This window comes from Gymnoscopelus microlampas, assembly GCF_963454915.1.
Source record: "Gymnoscopelus microlampas genome assembly, chromosome: 24".
In the NCBI taxonomy this organism is placed as follows: domain Eukaryota; kingdom Metazoa; phylum Chordata; class Actinopteri; order Myctophiformes; family Myctophidae; genus Gymnoscopelus; species Gymnoscopelus microlampas.
Window position 1 is genome coordinate 1,901,938 of NC_139961.1, and position 21,159 is coordinate 1,923,096.

A 21,159-nucleotide genomic window follows, 5' to 3' on the forward strand; every position below is an offset into this window, starting at 1 on the left:
TTGAGTTACAAATGTTTGCTTTAAAAATATATATTCAAAGATTTGCATACATTTTCATCCCCTGGTTCGTAAAGTAATTTCTCTATGGAGAATAACATTGGGTCATCATAGAATCGTCTCATATAAGAATTGTGGTCCTAAAATAAACAAACTGTCTCGGCGATATTGTCAGGGAGGAGGCTCTGTATAGTTTATGATAGTCAAGTCACTCATATTTGATTCTGGCGAAAATGTAACTAATTTGGCGGAAGTAACATTATCGTTTTCTCACCGTCCGTTGATGCTTCATATCCATAAGAGTCAAACCGCCGGGGTCACTTGTTTATTTTTGGAACACAGTTCTTATTTGATGCGATATTAAATACGTCTATGGGTACTCAGAATGGGGGGGGTGGAAAACTGCGACCCAGGTAGACAAACCTAGGATGTGTAAATTACATCAGACTTCGGTGCTCTATAGCAGATCTACAAGCTCATAGCGCGGCACCGAGTGCCGTGCTATGAGCTTGTATATCTGCTATTTGTGAATAGCCCAAAGAAATCTAAAATGACAGAGATGCGTCCCCCGGATTGAATGGGTTAAGCTATAACTAGACTAAGTCTGAACTTAGTGTGAGGTGGTGCAACTGGCTTCCTGGTGCGTAATTCACGGGTAGTGTGAAGGGGTAAGGCCAAGATAGGGCCCTTCGTCGTACACTGCTACATAATTATAGCCTAAGGCGCTTCTTTTGGGCTTGTTTTTGTAGACCAGGCCGGCTTGTTTCTCTTGCGAAAGCTGGCAACACTGACACGCGCGCACACACGCGCGCACACACACGCGCGCGCGCGCGCGCACACACACACACGCGCGCGCACGCGGAAAACGGTCCTCGCAGATGTAGATTTCTTCAAATTCTACTATACTTGGTCCTCGCAAGTACAGTAATAGACCAGGCCGGCTTGTTTCTCTCGCGAAAGCTGGCAACGCTGGCGCGCACACGCACACACACACACACACACACACACACACACACACACACACACAGAGAGCAGCTGCAGCAGCAGGTCCAGTCAGTCAGTCATGATGAAGTGCTCGGCGTGGTCGGGAGCATCAGAGCTCAGAGCGCACAGCGGGGGGTTGTTCCCGTCCGACACGGACACGGAGGACATGGAGGACCTGGAGGACCTGGAGGACAGCGGCAGCGCCAGCGACATCTCCGACACGCCGTCCACTGGGGGAGGAGGAGGGGACGGACGCAGTCCTCGGGTCGGCAGCGCCATGGTCAGGGTAGGCATTATCATAGTTAACTAAATGTGACGGTTAAAGGGGTAGTTCACCCCCCCCCCCCAAAAAAATGTTTTTCCCTATGGATTAGTCAGCCCATGGAGACTTGAATTTGTGGATTTTTTTTTTTTTTTCCTAAGACAATAATGTGATGACCAGCGCACTGGTCGGCAGTGGTTCCGGTAGGAGACACAAAGGAGACTCTTTGTGTCTCCTACCGGAACCGCTGCCGGTCGTCAAATGATTGTCTTAGGAATGAGACAAAAACTAACAAAATAATCTATGAATTCAAGTCTCCATGGGGTGAGTAATCCATAGAAAATGTGACATTTAGGGGGTGAACTATGCCTTTAAGTACGACGTGAAAACTACAATATTGTTTTTTCTAAACAAGGCTTCATGAAAAATGTATAATTAACAGAAACGGTATTGTGTGCTTACAAAACTAACTCAAACTAAATCATCATAGAGAAAATGTCCTTAGTTTTAATTCTTCGTAAAAAAAAAAGCTCAAATTCCAGATCTACGTTAAATCATTTCCTACTTTCAAAAATGTTCAGAAATTTTGAAAAATAGGAAAAAGAATCTTGTGTGGATGTGCTGTTTTCACTGTTTGTCAACAGACGATTTTATACAAGATGAACGAGAACAATTCTGACGATTATGCAAAAAATAACTTATCTCAAATAAGAGATGTCATAAGATTTTATTTAGACGGTATCCTAGTTTCTTTGAGGCTCTACATTGTTCTGTCTGCATTCTATTTATGTGACTATTTGCCTTGTTGTTCATGTGTACTGTCCATCAAGGTTTTTAAGTCTTTACTTAAAACACTCCTTTTCTCTCTGGCTTTTAACCACAACTGATCTTAATAGTTTTGCGTGATTAATTAGTGTATAACTTTCTTATTGTTGTGTGTAATTTCTGTGTGTGTATCTCTTGCATGTATTAGCCTACATGTATATCTGCTTTGCTTTGAACTTGCGCAGCACTTGGGTCGACTACGGTTGATTAAAATGTGCTCTATAAATAAAGTTTGATTTATTGATTGACTGAAGCACCAAGTCGCTCTGGATAAGTCTGGGAAATGTCTAAACTGTAATTAATTAGGGCCCGAGCACTGCACCTGTGCAAAGCCCTTTTCAAATTGCAGAAAGAAAAGTTGCGCAACTTTGCACACACATCTCAAGTGGCGAAAAATTCTCAAAAAGGGGCGTTGTCTAATGGCTCAATAGCGCCCCCTACAAAATGTCAATGTTGAAGCCCCACAATACGGTTTCACCTACATGTATGTACATTGGTACACACCTCATCATCATGTCCCGACTTACAAAAAAAGTCTCTTGGAGCCATGGTGTAAACCCAACAGGAAGTCAGACATTTTGAATTTAAAGTAGCGTTTTTGCCAATTTTCTTCCATTTTCACGGGTCATACTTTAACGAACTCCTCCTAGGAGAATGGTCAGAATAACTTCAAACTCGCTGAGCGTACACAAGAGACCTTAACGACAAAAGGTTGTCTAAAGCGTGAGCTTTTATAAAACGGCGTGACCGTGGCGAAGCATCAAACTTCCTTGTTTCACCGGCAAAGAGGAAGTGAAAATAGCCAATCTACAAGGTCATGTTTTTTATTTTGTCTATGTAGCTTTTGAGTAGATCGCCATGTAGACTTGATGGTGGTGTCATTGGAATCAGATCAGAGTCCTTGTCTTTCATTGGTTTAACTTGGCACCACCCCCTTTTCTGATTGGATGATATTTGTAAACACCTATATTTCGCCATAACTTTTGACCTGCTTGTCGTAGACACTTGTAAGTGGCCTCATTGAACTCGGATTAGAGTCCTTGTTCTTAATTGTTGTTACTTAGCCCCGCCCCCTCTTCTGATTGGTCGATATTCGATAGTTCCTATTTTTTGCTTTAACTTTTGAACGGTTTGTCGTACATACTTGTGAGTCGTGTCACTTGATTAGATTGAGTGTCCTTATCCTTCATGGCGTCACTTAGCCCTGCCCCCTATTCTGATTGGTCGACATTTCATAGTTTCTATCATTTGCCATTACTTTTGAACAGTTTGTCGTAGCCACTTGTGAGTCGCCTCATTGGACTCGGTTTAAAGTCCTTTTCCTTCATTGGTGACGTTACATAACCCCGCCCCCTCTTCTGATTGGTCGATAATATTTGATAGTTCCTATTTTTGCTATAACTTTTGAACGGTTTGTCGTACAGACTCGTGAGTCGCGTCACTTGATTTGATTGAGAGTCCATGTCCTATTTCCCCTATTTTAATTGGTCAATATTTCATATTTTCTACATTTTGCCTTTTGAACAGTTTGTCGTACAGAGTCACAAGTCGTCTCACTGGACCCGGTTGAACATCCTTAGCCTTCAATAGAGTTACTTAGCTCTGCTCCCTGTTCTGATTGGTCAATATTTGCCCCTAACGTGGACAGAGTTGCGAGGCCCCAGTCATCGCTGCTTGTAGCTTTAATTGTAAATTGAAATCATTGTAAATAGTTAACTGTTAACTGTTAATTGCAATTGTCCATAGTCATTGTACATAGTACTTGTGCCATGCGTAGGTGAGGGGAGCCCCCACCCACCACCACCACCACCACCAGAGGACGAGGAGGAGGGGGCGGGGCGGGGAGCGCCGGCACAACCACCACCACCACCACTCGGGGGCGGGGGGTGGCGGCGGAGCCAGCAAGCAGCGGCAGGCGGCCAACGCGCGGGAGCGCGACCGCACGCACAGCGTCAACACGGCGTTCAGCGCGCTGCGGACGCTCATCCCCACCGAGCCGCAGGACCGCAAGCTGTCCAAGATCGAGACGCTGCGGCTGGCCTCCAGCTACATCGCCCACCTGGCCAACGTCCTGCTGCTGGAGCAGGACAGCCAGCAGCCCTGCCTGCGCTACCAGAGCCTCCTGCAGGGCGGCGCCACTGAGAACAGCGGCGGCGGCGGCAACAACGGCGGCAACGCCACCGGCATCGCCAGCAGCACCGCCGCCCTGAGACCCATCTGCACCTTCTGCCTCAGCAGCCAGAGGAGACAGGTAACCATGCTTCTGTTTATTCAGTCATTACAACCAGAGGAGACAGGTAACCATGCTTCTGTTTATTCAGTCATTACAACCAGAGGAGACAGGTAACCATGCTTCTGTTTATTCAGTCATTACAACCAGGAGACAGGTAACCATGCTTCTGTTCATTCAGTCATTACAACCAGGAGACAGGTAACCATGCTTCTGTTCATTCAGTCATTACAACCAGGAGACAGGTACCCATGCTTCTGTTCATTCAGTCATTACAACCAGGAGACAGGTAACCATGCTTCTGTTCATTCAGTCATTACAACCAGAGGAGACAGGTACCCATGCTTCTGTTCATTCAGTCATTACAACCAGAGGAGACAGGTACCCATGCTTCTGTTCATTCAGTCATTACAACCAGAGGAGACAGGTAACCATGCTTCTGTTCATTCAGTCATTACAGCCAGAGGAGACAGGTAACCATGCTTCTGTTCATTCAGTCATTACAACCAGAGGAGACAGGTAACCATGCTTCTGTTCATTCAGTCATTACAGCCAGAGGAGACAGGTAACCATGCTTCTGTTCATTCAGTCATTACAACCAGGAGACAGGTAACCATGCTTCTGTTCATTCAGTCATTACAACCAGGAGACAGGTAACCATGCTTCTGTTCATTCAGTCATTACAACCAGAGGAGACAGGTACCCATGCTTCTGTTCATTCAGTCATTACAACCAGAGGAGACAGGTACCCATGCTTCTGTTCATTCAGTCATTACAACCAGAGGAGACAGGTAACCATGCTTCTGTTCATTCAGTCATTACAGCCAGAGGAGACAGGTAACCATGCTTCTGTTCATTCAGTCATTACAACCAGAGGAGACAGGTAACCATGCTTCTGTTCATTCAGTCATTACAGCCAGAGGAGACAGGTAACCATGCTTCTGTTCATTCAGTCATTACAACCAGGAGACAGGTAACCATGCTTCTGTTCATTCAGTCATTACAGCCAGAGGAGACAGGTAACCATGCTTCTGTTCATTCAGTCATTACAGCCAGAGGAGACAGGTAACCATGCTTCTGTTCATTCAGTCATTACAACCAGGAGACAGGTAACCATGCTTCTGTTCATTCAGTCATTACAACCAGAGGAGACAGGTACCCATGCTTCTGTTCATTCAGTCATTACAACCAGAGGAGACAGGTACCCATGCTTCTGTTCATTCAGTCATTACAACCAGGAGACAGGTACCCATGCTTCTGTTCATTCAGTCATTACAACCAGGAGACAGGTAACCATGCTTCTGTTCATTCAGTCATTACAACCAGGAGACAGGTACCCATGCTTCTGTTCATTCAGTCATTACAACCAGAGGAGACAGGTACCCATGCTTCTGTTCATTCAGTCATTACAACCAGGAGACAGGTAACCATGCTTCTGTTCATTCAGTCATTACAACCAGGAGACAGGTAACCATGCTTCTGTTCATTCAGTCATTACAACCAGGAGACAGGTACCCATGCTTCTGTTCATTCAGTCATTACAACCAGGAGACAGGTACCCATGCTTCTGTTCATTCAGTCATTACAACCAGGAGACAGGTAACCATGCTTCTGTTCATTCAGTCATTACAACCAGGAGACAGGTAACCATGCTTCTGTTCATTCAGTCATTACAACCAGGAGACAGGTACCCATGCTTCTGTTCATTCAGTCATTACAACCAGGAGACAGGTACCCATGCTTCTGTTCATTCAGTCATTACAGCCAGAGGAGACAGGTAACCATGCTTCTGTTCATTCAGTCATTACAACCAGGAGACAGGTACCCATGCTTCTGTTCATTCAGTCATTACAACCAGGAGACAGGTAACCATGCTTCTGTTCATTCAGTCATTACAACCAGGAGACAGGTAACCATGCTTCTGTTCATTCAGTCATTACAACCAGAGGAGACAGGTACCCATGCTTCTGTTCATTCAGTCATTACAACCAGAGGAGACAGGTACCCATGCTTCTGTTCATTCAGTCATTACAGCCAGAGGAGACAGGTACCCATGCTTCTGTTCATTCAGTCATTACAACCAGGAGACAGGTACCCATGCTTCTGTTCATTCAGTCATTACAACCAGAGGAGACAGGTACCCATGCTTCTGTTCATTCAGTCATTACAACCAGGAGACAGGTAACCATGCTTCTGTTCATTCAGTCATTACAACCAGGAGACAGGTACCCATGCTTCTGTTCATTCAGTCATTACAACCAGGAGACAGGTACCCATGCTTCTGTTCATTCAGTCATTACAACCAGAGGAGACAGGTACCCATGCTTCTGTTCATTCAGTCATTACAACCAGGAGACAGGTACCCATGCTTCTGTTCATTCAGTCATTACAACCAGGAGACAGGTAACCATGCTTCTGTTCATTCAGTCATTACAGCCAGAGGAGACAGGTAACCATGCTTCTGTTCATTCATTACAACCAGAGGAGACAGGTACCCATGCTTCTGTTCATTCATTACAACCAGAGGAGACAGGTACCCATGCTTCTGTTCATTCAGTCATTACAACCAGAGGAGACAGGTAACCATGCTTCTGTTCATTCAGTCATTACAACCAGAGGAGACAGGTAACCATGCTTCTGTTCATTCAGTCATTACAACCAGGAGACAGGTACCCATGCTTCTGTTCATTCAGTCATTACAGCCAGAGGAGACAGGTAACCATGCTTCTGTTCATTCAGTCATTACAACCAGAGGAGACAGGTACCCATGCTTCTGTTCATTCAGTCATTACAGCCAGAGGAGACAGGTACCCATGCTTCTGTTCATTCAGTCATTACAACCAGGAGACAGGTACCCATGCTTCTGTTCATTCAGTCATTACAACCAGAGGAGACAGGTACCCATGCTTCTGTTCATTCAGTCATTACAACCAGAGGAGACAGGTACCCATGCTTCTGTTCATTCAGTCATTACAACCAGAGGAGACAGGTACCCATGCTTCTGTTCATTCAGTCATTACAGCCAGAGGAGACAGGTACCCATGCTTCTGTTCATTCAGTCATTACAGCCAGAGGAGACAGGTAACCAGGCTTCTGTTCATTCAGTCATTACAACCAGAGGAGACAGGTAACCATGCTTCTGTTCATTCAGTCATTACAACCAGTTGATTTTGTCAACTAAACCTATGACGGAAAATGTTGGTCGACTACCTTTTTTTCACTGACAAACTAAATAAAAACGAAATAAAAACTAAGCTATGATGACCAGAACTAAGACTAAATATATTGACAATTTCGGCAACAAATAAAAATTAGACTAAAATGTTAACTTGTGGAGAAGAGATCCAGTAGAACTAAGACTAGTGGAGAAGAGATCCAGTAGAACTAAGACTAGTGGAGAAGAGATCCAGTAGAACTAAGACTAGTGGAGAAGAGATCCAGTAGAACTAAGACTAGTGGAGAAGAGATCCAGTAGAACTAAGACTAGTGGAGAAGAGATCCAGTAGAACTAAGACTAGAGGAGAAGAGATCCAGTAGAACTAAGACTAGTGGAGAAGAGATCCAGTAGAACTAAGACTAGTGGAGAAGAGATCCAGTAGAACTAAGACTAGTGGAGAAGAGATCCAGTAGAACTAAGACTAGTGGAGAAGAGATCCAGTAGAACTAAGACTAGTGGAGAAGAGATCCAGTAGAACTAAGACTAGTGGAGAAGAGATCCAGTAGAACTAAGACTAGTGGAGAAGAGATCCAGTAGAACTAAGACTAGTGGAGAAGAGATCCAGTAGAACTAAGACTAGTGGAGAAGAGATCCAGTAGAACTAAGACTAGTGGAGAAGAGATCCAGTAGAACTAAGACTAGTGGAGAAGAGATCCAGTAGAACTAAGACTAGTGGAGAAGAGATCCAGTAGAACTAAGACTAGTGGAGAAGAGATCCAGTAGAACTAAGACTAGTGGAGAAGAGATCCAGTAGAACTAAGCCTAGTGGAGAAGAGATCCAGTAGAACTAAGACTAATGGAGAAGAGATCCAGTAGAACTAAGACTAGTGGAGAAGAGATCCAGTAGAACTAAGACTAGTGGAGAAGAGATCCAGTAGAACTAAGACTAGTGGAGAAGAGATCCAGTAGAACTAAGACTAGTGGAGAAGAGATCCAGTAGAACTACGACTAGTGGAGAAGAGATCCAGTAGAACTAAGACTAGTGGAGAAGAGATCCAGTAGAACTAAGACTAGTGGAGAAGTGATCCATTGAACAAAAAAAATGTCATTTTATGTTTGGTTGCACTCAGGTGTTGCGCTCTGAAAATAGCTGATCTACAAGCCCACAACGCGTCGCAGCGTGTCGCAGCGTGGCACGTTGTGCAACCAAGTGTAAAATCAGGCATTACGACGCCATCAAGTCACCGCCAAAATACATTTTAGTCGACTAAAACTAGACTAACAGTAAAACATTTCAGATGACTAAAATATTCAAAAGATTCAAAACGCAGAAAAAGAACAAGAAAGCCGAGACTCTCCTTTAACATTAGATCTGACGGGGATGGGTCCATCTAGCGCAGGGCCGCAGGCCTGATGCAACTTTGATGATGGAGAGGGTTTCCACACTCACTCCAGAGGGACACATTGCATATACCGTCGGGAAGACACCTCTATGTCACACAAAAGTAACAAAATAGCCGATCTGCTATTTTTTAATTGGAATCCATACACTGGGCATAAAAACGGCTACTAATATAGACTGAAGTAATTAAAGCGGGTCATGTTTGCATGTTTAGAATCATAACAGCTGAAATCAACAATATATCACTATTCTGATATTAACCTGTGGGCCGCATTAAGTGAAGGTGTGGGCCGTATTAAGTGAAGGTGGGGGCCGCATTAAGTGAAGGTGGGGGCCGCATTAAGTGAAGGTGTGGGCCGCATTAAGTGAAGGTGTGGGCCGCATTAAGTGAAGGTGTGGGCCGCATGTGGCCCCGGGCCGCCAGTTGCCTGCATGTATGATCTAGTCATTCTAGCGTAAACACTGAAAACACGGTTTTGACGTGTTGGCACTCTGGGCTTTGGAAAAAAATTCGCACTGAATGAGTTAATGAACTTCAAATGACTTTTTGTTGCTTGTTCTGTTCATTAGCAGGATTCTGTCAAACGAGGGCTGGGCCACATGGACAAACACGTCTTCTTTCCCAACCAATAGCATACATTTACGAGTCCATTTTTCGGACCGGATATAGAAAGACTTTATGTGGTGTGTGTGTGTGTGTGTGTGCGGTGTTCTTCCGGGTCGCGGTGTGTGTGTGTGTGTGTGTGTGTGTGTGTGTGTGTGTGTGTGTGTGTGTGTGTGTGTGTGTGTGTGTGTGTGTGTGTGTGTGTGTGTGTGTGTGTGTGTGTGTGTGTGTGTGCACGTGCGTGCGCTTGCGTGTGCGTTGCATCTATAAATAGCCAGCAGGTGGCACTGGCTGGCTGCAGCACATAAATATTATGTCACAACCTTAAAAGCCTTGAGAGGTTCTACTGCGTCATGTGACAGGACGCCGAACAACACAACAACATCCAGGGTTATGGGACAAGTGTTGTCTGAGTGTTGTTCTGGAAGGCAGATCAACCTTAATAGCATGTCCATTTTTCAACTTTTTATGTTTGTTCTTTTTTTGCTAAATCATTGCCCCATTAATACGTCAGGCATATGACAGCAGCACACACAAGTAGAGAAGATAGCCGATGTACAAGCTCACGACACGGCACCGGCTTCGGATGGTGTCAATGCACTGAAAGGGACATTATCACGTTTGATCAGACTATTGATTGGTCTAAGTAGGTGAGATACTGACCTACCCACAGGGCTCATAGGTGTTTTGTCGTTATTCTAATTTCTAAGGCTTGATGAAAGTTAGGGGCAAAAGCTCTCCCCAAAACATGATTTACCATTCTGTGTCTATCGGTACATAACTCTATCGGTGATAATTTAATGTCCCTTTCAGATGGTGGCGATGCGACACGTTGTGAGCTTATATATCAGCTCCTTTTTGCACTTATTTGTTTTATATCATTTTGAGAGATGTTAACCGTTAAACATCAACATGCCCGTACTGACGGACGCCAGGTTGAAAGTGTGTGGGTTTTTATTAATATTGAACCAATGAAAAGTATTAGCAAGAGCTTAAAGGGGTAGTTCACCCCCAAAATGCCTTTTTTTCCCCTATGGATTAGTCACCCCATGGAGACTTAAATTCACGGATATGTTTTTTTTAGTTTTTGTCTCATTCCTAAGACAATAATTTGATGACCGGCAGCGGTTCCGGTAGGAGACACAAAGAGTCTCCTTTGTGTCTCCTACCGGAACCGCTGCCTACCGGCCCTGCTGGTCATCAAATTATTGACTTAGGAATGAGACAAAAACATTGACATGCTGTCACTGTATTCACTGTTGGCTTGTATAGAATGTGTGTAGCCTACGTGCTGTGTATTGTGTCTGCGTGCAATTGTTTTTAAAAAGAGCATTTTTCCTTTCCCTTCACAGCTCAGAGAGGGAGACAAGCACTCGACAGCCGTGTGACCTGGCGACCTCACCCCCCCCCCCCCCCCCCCCAATGTTTACATGTAACTGACGGTGTGACTGAAGTCACATCAACTGTCAAACTCTCTGACTGGTGTATATATATAATATATATACACAGTTTACTGACAGCAGGACTTCTTCATCAGAGAGAAGTAGAACACTGAAAATGCACTTTGTGTTGGCGCTCCTTTTGCTCCATGTTTTGGTGGAGCTGCAATCTGAGCCACATGTGTAAAGTTGCACCTGACTGACTGACTGACTGACTGACTGACTGACTGACTGACTATTTTGGCTATTTCGGTCGGCCTCTCCGACTCTCCGACTAAAGAGGGGAAAAAAGCGAGGCCTTGCGTCACACGGTCGTAACTTAACACAGACGGATGGAGCGAGCGCTCCTGCTCGCCTCATGCCGGGAGGTCGAGGGTTAAATCCTTAACTTCTCGGTTGGAAGCCGAACCCGACGCTGAACTCTGATGCTCTGAAGCTTGAAGCACAGATCAGGTCGTTTTACTCTCAGGGTGGTTTTGTTTTGAGGTTGTTGTTTTTTTCTCCCCCATGTTAAAGGAGCACTTATCAACATTATCCTCACTAATGCTCACAAGATGACATCTATGTATTGTCAGTGGCGTGCACAGACATTTTGAGGGGCAGGTGCTCAAGTAAATTATACTTTTTTTTTGTTTACTTGGTCTGCTCTTTTTTCCCTCTACACCTATACCTCTTTGCCGAAAATAGCAGATCTACAAGCTCACAACGCCTCGCAGCGAGAGGCATTGTGAGCTTGTAGATCTGCTATTTTTGGCTAAAGTTCTCCTCCAGAAAAGGGATGCTAGGTTTCGAGTGGTTATGGTAAAAAGAAAAATCATATCACATAAAGATTTGGCGGACCCCCTGTAGTAACTCTGAGGACCCCCTGTTGAAGACCCCTGCTGTAAACTGAAAAACAAAAAACTTTTTTCTTTTCAAAAGGGCACTTCTGGTCAAGAGGGCAAAGGGCAGGTGCTCGAGCACCACCTAGAGTCTATCTGTGCACGTCCCTGTGTATTGTCTATGGACAGTTCAGAAACAGCCTGTCCTCTTCCTGGAAAGATAATGATTCTAACAATGATGTCACTGGTAGGCAGGTTTCTGAGCCGTCCACACAGTGAGTAGACGTGGTTGTCATTTTATGATGAGCGTTAGTGAGGAGCGGTTATTTGAAGAAAGCTTTTTAGAGCGTTTTGTTTGTGGAAAAAAAACGTCATTTAACCACTTTGACGAGATCTTTGTTTAAAAGGAGGAGGTCGTACAGCTCGTAGCCACGATGCAACACTACTTTATTTTAAAAGGTAATAAACTGCACAGTATAGTCTTCCTATAGTCTTCCAAAAGGCCAGAGGAAGACAATATTATACTGTTAAAATATTGGTTTCTTATTTATCTTTTAACCCATTGAGACCTGAAGCCGATTCTACATGTCTCCTAAATCCCAACAGTTTTATATATGTAGTTTTATATTATATGTATTTGGCCGCGGACCCCCATCAAAATATTTTGTTCCAGGGACCCCCCAGAAGCAAAGATTTGAGTTAAAAATGTTCGCTTTAAAAATATATATATTCAAAGATTTGCACACATTTTCACAATTTTTCAAAAATAGCAGATCTACAAGCTCGTAGAGCGGCACTCGAGCTTGTATATCTGCTATTTTTGAATAGCCCAAAGTGTAAAATAATGCTTTTTTAGCTCAAATCAAAAAATGTCACAGTTTCAGGTCTCAACGGGTTAAAATAAAACAGTATTTGCATGGTGGCTACCAGCTGTTAAACCGTGTTGTATATCTACCATGTTTGTTTGCTCCTTCTGTCGTTTGCTTATAAGATAGAGGCTTTTTATCTTAACATTTCAACAGGGTTCTGACTGAAAACACGTTTGCAGGAAGTCCGAAAGAAAAGAAGAAGTTATATTCAGGTTGTCGTTGTCGTTATATTCAGGTCGTTTTTCCTTTTCTTTCATTCATGTATTTATTTGATTTAATTTCTGGTATGCAGGCCCATGAGGGCAACATATAAATAGACACGTTAATAGATGTAATCAGTCAGTCACACGTTGATGTATTATTAGAATATATTACTTGTGTAACAAGATGTTTAGCTGGAGTACATGAACACACTCTACTGCAGGGGACTTCAACGTTTTCAGGCCAAGGACCCCCTAGCTGAGAGAGAGATGAAGCAGGGACCCCCCTCTATATTGTAAAAAAAAATTGTATTTCAGCTCAACTTTTGCTGCTTTTTTTCCCCTCCACACCTATAACTCTTTGCCAAAAATAGCCGATCTACAAGCTCACAACGCCTCGCAGCGCGAGGCGTTGCGAGCTTGTAGATCTGCTATTTTTGGCTTCGCTGCAAGGCGTTGTGAGCTTGTAGATCTGCTATTTTTGGCTTCGCTGCAAGGCGTTGTGAGCTTGTAGATCGGCTATTTTTGGCTTAAGTTCTCAGAAATTAAAAAAAAATTTAGCAAAAAAAAAAAAAATTGGCGGACCCCCTGTCAGAACTCTGAGGACCCCCTAGGGGTCCCGGACCCCCTGTTGAAGACCCCTGCTCTACTGCAATACACACTCTACTGCAGTAAATTGGGAGGAACAGAGTATTACTTTATTGCTGTAACGTGTGCCTAAGTACAAACCGTACAAGTTATTTACGTCACTAACGTAAAAGAGTCTAGAAAACATTTCCTCGTGTCTGTTCTCTGAATGAAACTGCAGTAAGCTGAAACAAACTGAGCTGCACTCAGCTAAATGTTTTTTGCACTTCATTGAACTGGCTTTTAGGAACGACTATATTATACATGACTTTATTTCATTTGTTATCTTCTTTAGAGGGGTTTCTCACTTTAAAAGACACTTCTCCAGTTCATTTTAGCATCTACTCTGGCTTTAGTGTGTGAGTCAGCAGAACCAGGCGAGTGTGTTCTCAACGAGTCTAAAACATGCTTAACATGGAGTTTGAAATGCTAATAATAGGCTTTTTATATAGGAGGGGTCTTATCAAATTAATATCAAATTTCTAAATATTGAATCAAGCAACTTAAAAAGCCCGCCTGGAGGTGCAACGCAAAAGCCGGACGTTAAAATTAACCCCAGGAGTGTTTTTAAAAGTTTAAAGTGTTTTCAAAATGTTTACTTGCATTCATAGAGCACCGAAGTCTGACGTAATTTACACATCCTACTGGGTCGCGGTTTTCCACCCCGTTCTGAATTCCCATAGACGTGCAAAAATAAACAAACCCTTATGGATATGAAGCATCAACTGACGGTGAGAAAACGATAATGTTACTTCCGACGAATTAGTTACATTTTCACCAGAAACAGACTGTATCAAATATGAGTGACTGACTATCATGAACGATACAGAGCCTCCTCCCTGACAATATCACAGAGACAGTTTGTTTATTTTTGGACCACGATTCTTATATGAGACGATTCTAAGACGACACAATGTTATTCTCCATAGAGAAATGACTTTACGAACCAGGGGATGAACGAGTGACATCAGGACTTCAGTACTCTATTGCACAAACTCTTACTTCAAAGACAAGAGAATGGTCAGTTGTTCTTGTGTGTGTGTGTGTGTGTGTGTGTGTGCACATCAAATGTGAGTTGCCCCGGCATGTAGGACTAATGCACACATTTGAGAAATGTAAATTATTTTGACTCGAGTGCCTGTTTGGAAATCTTGTGAAAACGCACAGGAAAAAAAAAACGTGTTTCACTGGGGAACGTGGCACGCTACCTCAACGCTATCGTATGACTCAGGGCTGCATGATTAGCACTTCAATTAGCACTAATTACTTAGACTGGTAATGACTAGAGCCCGGCTGATGCGTCGCTCACTACTTGACTTTTTTTTGGGAAATGTTCTGAAATGCGGCTCGAGTGGTTAAATAAAACGTGTTAATGTCTTTGCACATCAGTTAAATGTTATCAAATAGTAAACCAAACAGGTTTTTCTAAATGATGATGAATGTTGCTACTTTTTTCACATAAAAATATCTGTCAAAACATAGACGATCTAAAATGGCCGATGGGACACAAAGTTCTGGCATGGGGTCGGTGCTCTAGTGATCAGCCCAAACATATGGCTAAACATCTTTAAAAACCTCGTTTTACTGCACTTTACGGATCCTAGAACAACTTCTGGATGTTATTTCAAATGATAAAGAGGACATTCTGAAGCACTTGTCCACGTCGCCGATATGAGCATTTATTTGTACTTTGTAAACCAGCCGTTCCCAAGCTTTTTCCCCCAGATGGGGGCTCACGCGACACATCTCTCCAAAGCCTTTTCGGACAGCGTTCAGGCTCCAATCAATTGACCGAACATAGTATACTATTAAAATATTAATGTTATATTATCATTTAAATCGTAGTGTTTTGGGGCCCAGTTGCAACATCCTGACAGAAGGCTGGGGAATGGCTGGTGTAAACTTATTGATACAGTTATAAAAAGGTTGTGCAGCCCTACTAGTATTCAGTCATATCAACCACAAAGGCCTACCTCTGAATCTATTCTAATGTATGACATTAAGGTAGACATGAATCTATTCTAATGTATGACATTAAGGTAGACAATCTATTCTGATGTCTGACATTAAGGTAGACAATCTATTCTGATGTCTGACATTAAGGTAGACAATCTATTCTGATGTATGACATTAAGGTAGACAATCTATTCTGATGTATGACATTAAGGTAGACAATCTATTCTGATGTATGACATTAAGGTAGACAATCTATTCTGATGTATGACATTAAGATAGACATGAATCTATTCTTATGTATGACATTAAGGTAGACATGAATCTAGTCTAATGTATGACATTAAGGTAGACATGAATCTATTCTAATGTATGACATTAAGGTAGACATGAATCTAGTCTAATGTATGACATTAAGGTAGACAATCTAGTCTAATGTATGACATTAAGGTAGAGTAGTACTTGAATTAAAACTGACGCTTGTGTGTGTGTTTTTTTTTTTTGCACATGGCCAACACTGGAAGAAGCTGCTGAAAACATTACATTATTTTTGTACAATAAAATAAATTCAAAAGTAAAAAGAAAAAAAGTGTTTAATTTCATCTTATCAAATCATTTTGTTATTCTTCTACAATAAGCCAAGATGTTTTATTTCTAACAAGATGTGTGGCTGTACTTTACAGAACCTTTTAATGAAATGTTATGTTAGTATGTTATGTTATACAATATAATTAGTCTATCTGTATGGTAGAGTATGTTATTACAATATAATAACTAGTATACCTGTGTGGTAGAGTATGTTATGCAAGGGATAAATGATTATGCACCTCGGGTCTGCCTCGGTGCGTAATCGCCCTGTCGGGCTTCAAATTTCAATAATGTCCACCTCCCCATGCATTATCCCGCTTATTACACGGCTATTTAATAAATACATAAATAAATGTACCCAAAAGTAACAACAAAACAAAGTATTTCCTTGCTTACAGCAATGAAAGTATTCCATAAGTATTGGGGCTGGGCGGACAAGTTCGCCTCGGAAAACAAATGACAGTATTCCACAAGGTAACCGGAAAACTCGCCCCAAAACACTCGCCCCTCATTCTATATACCGCTGGATTTGCCTGTAATACCGCCGGATTTCCCCCGGGGCGACTGTGTTTTGGTATTCCCCCGTTGTTGCGCCACGATAAACAAGGAAGTGCAGTGGATCAAATAGAATGACTTTTCGGTTATTGCATCGTCTATTTCTCACTTCAAATGTTTTCAAAAACATTCTTGAGAGCAACGTTTAGTTGTAAAGGACATGGTGTGTTTGTTTACATGGCTGTCATGTTGGATAAAGCATAAAACCAAGCAGCGCAGGTTGATATGAGCAGGTGTTCTGAGTCTCTGATTACAAAGCGCTCCGTTATAGCATTGGTTCTCAAAGTGGGGTCCGGGGACCCCCAGGGGTACTTCAGGGGGTTCCAGGGGGTCCCCAGCTAAATGATGGATAGGAACCAAATGGACCCTTATGGGTCTGTAACTCTGAGTGTACAAATGGAACCAAATGGACCCTAACGGGTCCATTTGGTTTCATTTGTACACTCTCAGAGTTACATTAACATTGATTTTACAACATGAATTGGGATCCCAGAGATAGAAATGCCATTAAATGGGGGTCCGTAGCCCTAATGCATGTCAAACTGGGGGTCCTTAAAATGTATCTTTTCAAATGGGGGTCCGCGGGCTAATAAGTGTCCATTTGGGGGTCCTTGACATGAAAAAGTTTGAGAACCACTGCGTTATAGAGCTCACCGGTCATTATCCAGAAATAATGACCGATGACTGACCAATCAGAATCAAGCATTCAACCAAGCCGTGTAATAATACAATATAATAACTGGTAGTATAGCTGTGTGGTAGAGTATGTTATTACAATATAATAACTGGTAGTATACCTGTGTGGTAGAGTATGTTATTACAATATAATAACTGGTAGTGTACCTGTGTGGTAGAGTATGTTATTACAATATAATAACTGGTAGTTACCTGTGTGGTAGAGTATGTCATTACAATATAATAACTGGTAGTTACCTGTGTGGTAGAGTATGTTATTACAATATAATAACTGGTACATGTGCAGTGAGTGGGTTGAGGTGGTCCCCCCCTACTTTCCCATTGAGACGTTTAGACCCCAGTGCCAATAAAGTTATTTGAAGCAGACAGCTCACCCGATTGGACACCAGACGTGGCTCCATCTTTCCTGCAGGTTGAAGCAGCAGATCTAAGAGCAGCTGCTTCTGAAATGTTCTTAAAAGTGTATATTAAGGCTTAACAACACATTCAATCCAGGGACGCATCTGTGACATTTTACATTTTTAACTATAACCATTACTATACTTTGTCTATTCAAAAATAGCAGATCAACAAGCTCATAGCGCGGCACTGAGTGCCGCGCTATGAGCTTGTAGATCTGCTATTTTTGAATAGCCAAAGTATAGTTGGCTATTCTTGAAAATCTTGAAATCTTGAACATTTGTGCAAATCTTTGAATATATATAGTCCATGAGCCAGACAAGATTTCATTATCGAAAGAGTGGGCAAAACCAAACCTATATTAAATTGTTCATAGGGTCAATACGAGTAAATAAATATATGATAACCTTTCCACAGGAGTAGCTTTTTCATGGTTATCAAACATTTTGTTATTTTCCCCATACGTACATGACAGGTGAAAAAAATGACAAAATGTAAAAAAATAGTTATCATAATGAAACTTCCTGAGTTGATTACATACACGAAGACAATGATTTATCGTATTACAAGTCTTCTGAAATTGAATATTGAAATATGCAAATTAGGCATTTAGTCCATGAGCCAGAGCCACAAAATTGAGCCAGATATTGAATATTCCCTCGTTAAAAACCTTTGACTCCAACATCTTAACAAAATGAAATAGTTATGTTGGCTTTGTCCAATGTTCCAACGTTGATTCTGGAAAGTTATGCAAATGTGGGCATATTTTCCTAATGCGCATATTTAAATATACAATTTCAGAAAACTTGTAATACGATAAATCATTGTCTTCATGTAAGTAATCAACTCAGGAAGTTTCATTATGATAACTCTTTTTTAAATGTTGTCATCTTTACACCTGTCATGTACGTATGGGGAAAATAACAAAATGTGTGATAACCATGAAAAAGCTGCTCCTGTGGAAAGGTTATCATATATTTATTTACTCGTATTGACCCTATGAACAATTTAATATAGGTCTGTTTTGCCCACTCTTTAGATAATCATTGCTCAATTTTGGGGCTCTGGCTCATGGACTAATATTTTAAAGCTAACATTTTGGACTCAAATCTGTGCTTCTGGGGGTCCCTGCAACAACATTTTTTTGAGCTGGGGGTCTGCGACAAGATGCATATAATTTTGGGGAATCTTGACATGAAAAAGGTTAAAGGACCACTTCATCCAATTTTCATACAATTGGTCCTCACTAAATGCTCATTATGAGATGGTTCTTTCTTATAGGACCCCCATCGATGAGGTCACTGGTAGGCAGGTTTCTGGACCGCCCACAGCCCTCCTCTGAGACACACAGTGAGCAGACAGACATGGTGACGTTATAATGAGCATTAGTCCAATACCAATGGTGGGAAAAGTACATGTTTTACTTAAGTAAAAGTATTATTAGTACTGTAGGAGCCATTGTGATGGTAGTATATTATTTCTTAGTTAGCATTATTATTTCTCGACACTGGGTGGCGGGCTCTAGTTTGAGCAGCACTAGGTGTTACTTAAGAGCCCTCAGGTGCACTGATTAGTTAGATCATAGGACTGAGGACACAGGGTGGTTAGGAGCCACACCGTTTCTACCAGTAGTAACAAGAGCAAACAGACAGAACCACAAGAAATAACCCTGCATTCAATGGTATGTTCACTTCAAACTGCAAACTACAATAAATACACCTAAACCTGGATTTTTGGACTGGACTTCCATCTGTTATGTTTTATTTCTTTTCTACTGCGTAGGATCTCTCCATTCACCACCTGTGAAGTAATGTGCAATATTCAAACAAAGGAGGAATGAAATTGCCATTACAAGTACAATGTAGAAATACTCTGTTACAATTAAAGTCTGGAATTCAAAGTTTACTTGAGTACAAGTCCTGGTATCAAAATGTATTTAAAGTACCAAAAGCATAAAGTACTCATTATTCAGAATGTCCAATTTCACACGTTTTCAAATGTATAAAAATCATTTATAAATAGCAGATCTACAAGCTCACAATGTGTCACGTTGTGAGCTTGTAGATCTGCTATTTTCAAATTGCCAAAAATGTATGTATGTATATATAATAATATATATATAATAATCCAAATCTACAAAGTAACTAAAGTGTTCAAATAATAAAGCAAAAGGTACAATATTTGCCTGTAGTGTAGTGGATGTAGTTGATTAGAAATTGATAATTCTAAATTTGCTCCTCATTGACTTACATTGTACGGTAAAACAGCGCTCAGTCACTCTTAAGCCCATAAACGAACACGAACAAAGATGATTCAGACAATAATAGAACATCACCAAACCCTGTACTGTTTGTTTTTTTAACAAATGTGAACTTCCTGCTGATTTTACTATTTGAAAATCCGGATCTGGGAATCCAGTCCGGGTTTTCTTCTTAATAAAAATATTAAAATGAGCAGTAAGTTAACATTTTTATTAAAAAAACAAACTGTACTGTGTTTGGTGATGTTCTATATTGTCTGAATCAACTTTGTTTGTGTTTGTTTATGTGCTAAAAGAGTGACTTTGAGAGCTGTTTTACCGTACAATGTAAGTCAGTGAGGAGCATATTTTGAATTATCAATTTCTAATCAATGGAGCAATTATTTTATATTTCTTGTCCACCTTTGGAGTTACATCATGGCAAGGAAACTACACAACCCAATCCTCTACCAAAGTGGTCTTGCCCTTTAAGATGACGATGGGTTGAAAATAGGTTTAAAGTGCTCTTTAAAGGGATCACCACAAGTTTTTTTGAAAGTGAAATATCCCTTTAAGTGTCCTTAAAGTGGTTAATATCTGGACAACCCTCACAAAACGGAGACGACAGCGTAGAAATCATTTTCAATAATCTTTATTCCTTAAAAAAGTCAATTGGTTTTTTTTTTCCCCTCAAGATTTAAAGAAAAAACTAGAAACCAACAGTGATGGTATTTTAGGTGCGATTACAACCACCTCCCTCCAGGGGGCGGCGGCGAGACCCTGTTCCACACCCCCGGAGGGGAGAGAAAAAAAAACAACAACCCAACAGGAGCAAAGAGAGAGAGACAATGATTAACAGCAGGGAAGAAGAGAGAGAGGAGAGAGAGAGAAAAAACCCTTTGGCAAAAAAATAAGTCAATTAAGGAGATTTTAGGACTTAAACTCAATTAGAACCCGCTTTCTAAACGCGGTCGCACGGCGGAAATGGCGGATTTAAAAAAAAAAAAAGCTCTCGACGAAAGTCTGCATTGAGAGCTTTTTTTTTAACTCGCCGTTTCCGAGTATTAACCGTTAACGCATTAAGACCGCATACGCATCTGTCTTTTGGCTATTTTTGAAAAAAAACGCAAAACTTTTTTGATAATCTTGGAGTATATATATATATATATATATATATATTTTTTTTTTAAAGCGAACATTTGTAAAACATTTTGTTCCAGGGGACGTCCCCCCAAATGCAAAGGTTTGAGTTACAAATGTACGCTTTTAAAAAATATATATATATATTTTTTTTTCTCAAAGATTTTTCAAA

The 21,159-nt window shown here is 41.6% G+C and overlaps 1 protein-coding gene across 1 annotated transcript; it reads left to right on the forward strand.

Annotated features, from left to right (window-relative positions):
• Window positions 1–1,098: 1,098 nt before the first annotated feature.
• On the forward strand, window positions 1,099–11,575 carry LOC311041162 (basic helix-loop-helix transcription factor scleraxis-like). Its single transcript, XM_084051688.1, has 3 exons — window positions 1,099–1,267; window positions 3,846–4,319; window positions 10,814–11,575. Exons 1-3 carry the CDS (start codon window positions 1,148–1,150, stop codon window positions 10,847–10,849), a joined length of 630 nt encoding a protein of 209 aa, XP_083907814.1. The 5' UTR covers window positions 1,099–1,147; the 3' UTR covers window positions 10,850–11,575.
• The last annotated feature ends 9,584 nt before the right edge of the window (window positions 11,576–21,159 follow it).

Coding starts and splice junctions, on each gene's coding strand:
- LOC311041162 (XM_084051688.1), top strand. CDS start 1,148: ATGGAGGACCTGGAGGACCTGGAGGACAGCGGCAGCGCCAGCGACATC. Junction 1,268..3,845: donor TCGGCAGCGCCATGGTCAGG/GTAGGCATTATC, acceptor TGCCATGCGTAG/GTGAGGGGAGCCCCCACCCA. Junction 4,320..10,813: donor TCAGCAGCCAGAGGAGACAG/GTAACCATGCTT, acceptor TTCCCTTCACAG/CTCAGAGAGGGAGACAAGCA.